General features: G+C 37.3%; 1 protein-coding gene across 3 annotated transcripts in view; it reads right to left on the reverse strand.

Annotated features, from left to right (window-relative positions):
- Positions 1-6931, reverse strand: part of SPEN (spen family transcriptional repressor) — a 102270-nt gene that overhangs the window by 17000 nt on the left and 78339 nt on the right. For all 3 annotated transcript variants that reach the window (XM_019654871.1, XM_019654869.1, XM_019654870.1), the window contains 4 exons: positions 4532-4657; positions 4085-4198; positions 2654-2767; positions 1551-1651 (listed from right to left, as the gene is read on the reverse strand). In XM_019654871.1, the coding sequence (XP_019510416.1) occupies positions 1551-1651; positions 2654-2767; positions 4085-4198; positions 4532-4657 (455 nt within the window). The remainder of the gene's footprint in view (positions 1-1550; positions 1652-2653; positions 2768-4084; positions 4199-4531; positions 4658-6931) is intronic.

Below are 6931 nucleotides of genomic sequence, written 5' to 3' on the forward strand. Positions count from 1 at the left end.
CTTAAACCTCGCCCCCCACTTCAGGTACTGTTCACTGGAACGCCGAGGCAGGACCCCGACAATAGAGTCCTTTATACTTGAACTTGAGTGTCTAAACACATTTCTCACACACAGCCTTTTGTGTAACACATATGTACAGGGTGGAGATCTAGTGGTAACATTCCAGAAGACTTAATCACACAGGCATGTTTAGACAAACAGCTTGATCATATAGATGATAGTTTCCAATTTCAAATGTTATCAGCTATTGAAGAACCTCGTGACATTATGTTAGGATGTCTTAATATATTTAGTCTAAAAACAGAATCAATGATCAGTTTGGGGGCAGTTTTAAGCTAACAGGAATAGCCTGATTCAGACTGTAAAAACTTAAATGATTCCGAACTGTAATGTTTCCTACAAACAGCAGAAAAAAAATATCAAATACTACATACCATAACTTATTAAAAACAATTAACAAGGGGAAATAAGGTTTACTTTTTGCCTTGCTAAAGTTAGCAATTTATATATGTTTTGGCTTACTAATTCACAAATTATTTAAGACATATAAATTTAGAACAAAGCTCAACAATCTTTTGAAAGTTTGGGGGTGTTTTTGTTTTGTTTTTTAAGATTTTTATTGGGGAATTGGGGAAGGGGAACAGACAAGTTGCTGTCCTTTTGTTCTTCAGTCCAATTGTGGAGGATGTCGCTTCACTGGCCCATGTTGGTATTATTGTGTTCTTCCCGGGTGAGGCAGATCGCTCGCTGGTCATTGGACGGCGACTCACAGTGGCTCACGGCAGTTTATGATGGCTGCTGGCTGCCGGCCGCTCATGGTAGCTTATGGGAGCCCACTGCAGCCTATGCCTTTGCCGGTGACTCACGGCAGCCCAGCTCTAGGTCAAGCTATTGTTCACCATCTTAGCTGTAGAGGGTACAGCATCACTGGCCCATGTAGGATCTGAACCGGCGGCCCTGCTCCGGCCCAAGGTGTTGTTTTGTTTTGTTTTTTTTAGCTGAGCCATCCTGCCACCTGTTGGCAGCTCAGCTCGGGATGTGAATCGAACCAGTGACCCTGTTACTCAGAGCTCGCACTCTTGAGCGAGCTCTTAACCAACTGAGCCACTCGGCCAGCCCTGTTGTTTTTTTGTGTTTTTTTTTTAGTTAACTGTATGAGCACATGCATGGTGACAACCTGGATATTGTCATTACTAAGTATACAGGGCATTTAGTACTTTATAATGTACTTCAACATGTTGTCATATATAATTTAAAACTGTACTGTGGGAAGATCTGTACATAAAGTTTTAATCTGGCAAAACAGTAATTCTTTCAAATTATAGGAATAATCAGTAAGAATGTAGATAGGTTACCCAATGCCCATGAGACACATGAAAACCAGATTCACAAAAATAAACCTATATTTCTGTATGAAGAGATACAAGAGAAAAGTTTTTTTTGGAATAAGAGTAGAAATAAAGAATGAAAAATAAAATTTAATTCCATATAAATTGTATGTATTAGAAATTTTAAAATTCAAGCTATGCTGATAGCTTTAAAATACATACCTTCTTTCTAGTAACATTTCATAAAAGTCTCTGATATCTTGACCAGATTTTTCCATACAGTGATAAAATGCCAGTTGACTTTCCCGATTTGCAAAATCCACCTTAAGAAAAAAAAAAGATAGCAGGCGTTTGATGTAAATTTCAGATTTTAATAATGGGAAGTGTTACCAAATTTAAACATTCTTCCCAAAATAGCCCTCTGAATAAATTTCAAGAAAGAGAAACTGATCTCAATTACGTGAAACTGCTCCTAACTGGAACTATATTTTGTTAACCTGAAATCTCCCTCAATTTCTACACATATCTTAATAAAAAATGTAATTTAGAGTTCCAGGACCCAATCCTGAAGGAATGAATGGAAAAAACAAAATGGAAAATAAGAACAATACCTGGCAGGATTCTAGGTTGCTAATTAAATAATCAAATCAACTAAAGCCAGCATTCTCTGTTGTGAATAAATTTGCTGGAACCACAGTTACAACATAAAATAAAATATGGAAGAACATTTAAACTTTACTCACAGCTGGGCCTCAGAGTCACTAAAGCATATGAGAATGATACCCATCATCTATCAGTATCTTGTTTCGAAAAACCTTATTTCAATCTAACCATCAGTTATTAAATTTATAAATTCCTTCAAGCTATCATGAACAAGTTTTTAAACAAATATACTAGACAAAATACCATACTTTCAGTGGTTATCTACTCCTTAGCAGAGGAGGGAAGAAGAGGAAGAGAGGATCATTCAGGAAGCTGGACTGACCGACAGTTCAAGCTTCCAGTGTGCAGATACCCACAAGTGACTCTGGGCCAGCCTGCACCAAGAGTATACACATGACCATCAGGTACCCAGGGTGTAGAGAAGCACAATTCCTTGAATGAGAGGATTTTTAGGGAATGTTCTGTGCCTAATAGATTAAAAAACCCTATGCCCTCAGGTAGCTGAGTATAAAAATTATAATATCTCCCTTAAAAATTGAGGCCATACAATGCCTATGTTGTAAACCACTCCCCTTGCTGGCTGCCTATAAAATGCTAGTATTTAAGAGAGTGAGATGTGAACATGATTTTGTTTTGGTTCTGTTTAAAGTCATTCTGCACACCTTAATTTTATTCCCCCCAATTTTCCTCCCCTTGGTCTCTTTTACAGCTGCTTGTGCATATTCAATTTCATTGTAGAGAACCAGGGCCATGCCTTTTAAGCGGTCAAACACCACCTGTAATATCAAAACAAAAAATAAATAAGAGCCTCATCCACTAGACTTAGCATCAGTCCCAATAAAATCCTAAGTCACAAGGATACTACCAAGAAAAGATATACTTATATACATTATATTCCAGAAAAAAATTTCAGGCTTTTCCTGATGGTGCATGCAGTGGTGAAAACACAATAAAATGTGTAGGGACCTAATGTTTAGAATCGTGGATACTGTGGCTTGAGGTATATTATGCCTTTACTTTGTTTTTCTTTTTTATTATTATTTTTTTATTGCAAAATACACATTTTTAAAAATTAGTTTCAGCTGTACAACACAGTGCAATAGTTATTATTCTGTTTTTCTGTATTTTACTTTGTTTTTCATGTTGAATGGGTACTACTGTACCATACAGTAAATCCTCACTTAACGTCATCAATAGGTTCTGTGACGTGAAGCAAAATGACGTATAATCAAACCAATTTTACCACAGGCTAATTGATATAAACAAGAGTTAAGTCCCTGCGGCATCTTGTCAACATTGTAATGAAGTAACTTTGAACAAAGTGCCAGTTATTCAAGGACCTGCTATATTTAAGTAAGCATTCTTCCAGTTTTGGCTCAAATAAATCAATACCCTTGGCAGAGAGGGGAAAAAATATAAAGAGTACTGAATCAACAAAAAATTTCAGTGAATTCTGAAGTAGCACTATCTTCAAGCTGCTGGATTTGTATTTACAGTAGCCATCTTTAAGATGTGTATTTCTTCAAACAAAAGTTACATTTAAAGAAATGTCAAAATTATGCAACATGCCCACTACAGTGTAAATCTGCTTCCAAGGAGTTAAAAGTTTTGCCTTCACATAATGGAACAGGGTTCAGAGACCCTTTTCCTGTGGTTTGTGGGGAGGATTACATAAACATTGATTAGATGAATGTTCTGTTGTGCAAAAGTTTCTTTAAAGCCATCATCATTTAAAAAAAAAATCAAGTCTAATTACATATTATTGTGAACGTGAACAATTACATAATTAGATTGTCTAATTTTAATGTGAGATAAAATTATAAAGATCCCTAAGAAACATTCTATTTAACAGTATTATGCAGATTTGTTTCAAAATTAATCATTTTGGCTGGTTCAAAATAGTTTTTCAAAATACTCATAAGCTAATACAGGAGATGCAAATACCCTTCTAGGCCAAGTTTTAAAAAGGAGAATTTAAATATATGAGTTATTAAAGAAAAGACTGGCACTAGAAATTGGGACTGTAAGGACAGAATACCAAGAAAAGGGAGTCAGAAGTAACTTTAAACTACACACCAAAACCTTCCACCTACCTTTACCACAGGCCCATACCGGCAGAAATGTCGTGTTAAATATTGATCCGACACATTTGCAGAAAGCCCGTCTAACCACACACAGTTTGTAGGCATGCTCTTTCCAAAACCCAGCTGAATATAAAAGGTGAAATTTCTGTTAGTAAAGTCACCAATAATTCAAGTACAGAATTCTGAGAAAACCTGTCTTCTATAGGAATCTTATCAAACCAACATCTCAAATGGCAACGATTTGGTTAAAATCAAACAAAAATTTACAAAGAAGTAATCCTGCCTGGATAAGTAAGTCTTAATGCAGGTTACATATAACAGAATGAGGATGCAGAAAAATGTACTACCTTTATGGTTAGCTGTACTACTGCAACTTTAAATAATCACACAAATGCACAAAAAAACTCCAAATCTTAAAAATTGTAACAGTATAATAGCTTATGCAAGTTTCTTTACCTTGAGGCGATTGTTTCCAAGGTATTCCCCATCCATCTTCTTAATAGCCTTACAAACACTGGCAATATCAGAGTATTGCAAGAATGCATACTGAGGAACTCCATTTACTTTCTTAATATCAATATCCTGAAAAGGCCAACGGATACCACTTAGTGATATGCCAACAAGAAAATAAATCAGAATAAACCAAGTCCATATGAGGTATATATTTCTCCAAACTCATTTTCTTAGTTAAAACTGTACATCTTAATGAAACAGTAAATTAGTCTAAAAAACTATACAACACAGCACTTGTACACATAAACCCTGAAATGCTTCCCATGTGAAGCTCTTTGCTGAAGAGTAACTGTACTGCAACTCAAAATTTAAAATCCATGACACCTGTCTTAAGAGAAATTTATGATAATAAAGGCAGCCTATTTAATGAAAACCTAAAAAATAATTCCCTTCTGCAGTATCTAGACTCCTTACTTGGAGCAGGTCATTAAAAATACAATATCTGGGGCCGGCCGAGTGGTGCAGTGGTTAAGAGCTGGCTTGGGACACCAGAGGGCCCCGGTTCGGATCCCACATATGAGGGCCAGTGACACTGTCCTCCACAGCTAAGATGCTGAACAACAGCTCAACCTGGAGCTGGGCTGCCATGAATCACAGGCGACAGCATAGGCTGCAGCCCCTGCGGCAGTGGGTTGCCATGGGCTACGGTGTGTAGCCAGCAGCCAGCGTGAGCGGCCAGCAGCTGGTGTGAGCTGCCAACAGCCGCAGCGAGCGGCCGTCCAGAAGCCGGCGACTGATCTGCCTCGCCCGGGAAGAGCGCAATGATGGTGCCAACTTGGGCCAGTGAAGCAACATCCTCCACAACTAGACTGAAGAACAAAAAGACAGCAACTTGTCTGTTCCCCTTCCCCAAATTCCCAAGTGCTGTTCCCATCCCCCAAGTCCCCAATAATAAAAATAAATAAAAAACTAGCTTCCCTTCCCCTCATCTGACCAGTATCTGCTCAAAAAAACAAAAAACAAAAAAAAAACCCCAATATCTGAAAAAGAGTAGGAATTATACAGAAATCAAGTTTTTCAAAAAGTGATTTAAAATATGCAATCCTAAATTAGAAGATTCATTGTATCAGTATATATCACTGAAGCAAGCCTGGTGGTTGATAAATGTAGTAATCGCTCATATCTAGAATAAATGGATATATAAATACTCAAACTACTTTGTGAAAATGCATCATCCCTGGATTAAAGAAACACTCCCATCTCTTTAGCATGCTCGAAACCTGTAGTCACATCTGACACTCTGGTCCTGCCTAGTTAGAGGAGGTAATGAAAAACTCTGGCTTACACTGAAAATGGTCCAGAGAAACCAGATACTTGGATGGCAAAACTTGTACTTAAACAATAATAACCTGAGCCACATAACGCAGAGTAATTATTATGATTATCTAAGCCTCCTACGAGTCGCAAGCCAAAAATCAAAATCTGAAAGAGCAAAATGAGTAGTACATTTAAAGAGCTGTTTGATGGGTCCTTTTAAAAAGCAATAATTTATACTCAAAATTGTTCTAAGTAAGGGTAAACATTCACTTTCATTTTCACCATTATATAGAATGTAATTACCCAGGATAACTCTATTGCGTCGTCTCCAAAGAACAGTGGTGGGTAGACTCGCTAAATAGGTTCTTTCTGACTATCGCATAATCTGTTATCAATAAGCAGCAGACCATTTCCCCAAAGTTGGTGTTTCATTAAAACAGTGGCACTCAAGAGCAATTGCAAACATGATGAGATTACGATTTTCAAACGGAATACTGATGTGTCCACCTTATTGAGAAGCACAGATCTTAAAACACAATAATTACTCCATTTTAGCAACCCTGGTGATGAAAATGTATTCATGTGTCCAAATACAACTTTTTATACTCCTCCAAAATTTAAAGTAGCTGCTGCATTCAAATAAAAGTCTGAAAGTTTTACCAGTTCAGACTCATGAATGCCAAATAGCAAATTAACAGATCGCTGTCTAAAGAAAGAAAAAGCTGGAGCCCAGATAGGAATGTGAGAACTCCAAGTCACTCATCTAGGTAGGCAGTAGTGCTGGAATTAGAATAGACACTACGCTCACAACAAACAAAAGAACTTTAAAAAGTCAAAATAATTGAAAAAGAAAGGAAGATGAATGTTTTGCTGGTGTATTTCTCTAAATATCTGTTTATTCTTTACTTTCTACCAACCACTTCTATCTTCTGCCCCCCATCCTTACAAGATGAGGTAACATCAGCCCCCAGCACAATGTTTTAGTCAGAATAGATTACCGTATTTGCCGGCGTATAAGACGATTTTTTGGCCCTGAAAAATATGCCTCCAAGTGGGGGGTCGTCTTATACGCCAGGTACACTTCAG

Source organism: Hipposideros armiger, unplaced genomic scaffold (assembly GCF_001890085.2).
Source record: "Hipposideros armiger isolate ML-2016 unplaced genomic scaffold, ASM189008v1 scaffold_232, whole genome shotgun sequence".
Lineage (NCBI taxonomy): Eukaryota > Metazoa > Chordata > Mammalia > Chiroptera > Hipposideridae > Hipposideros > Hipposideros armiger.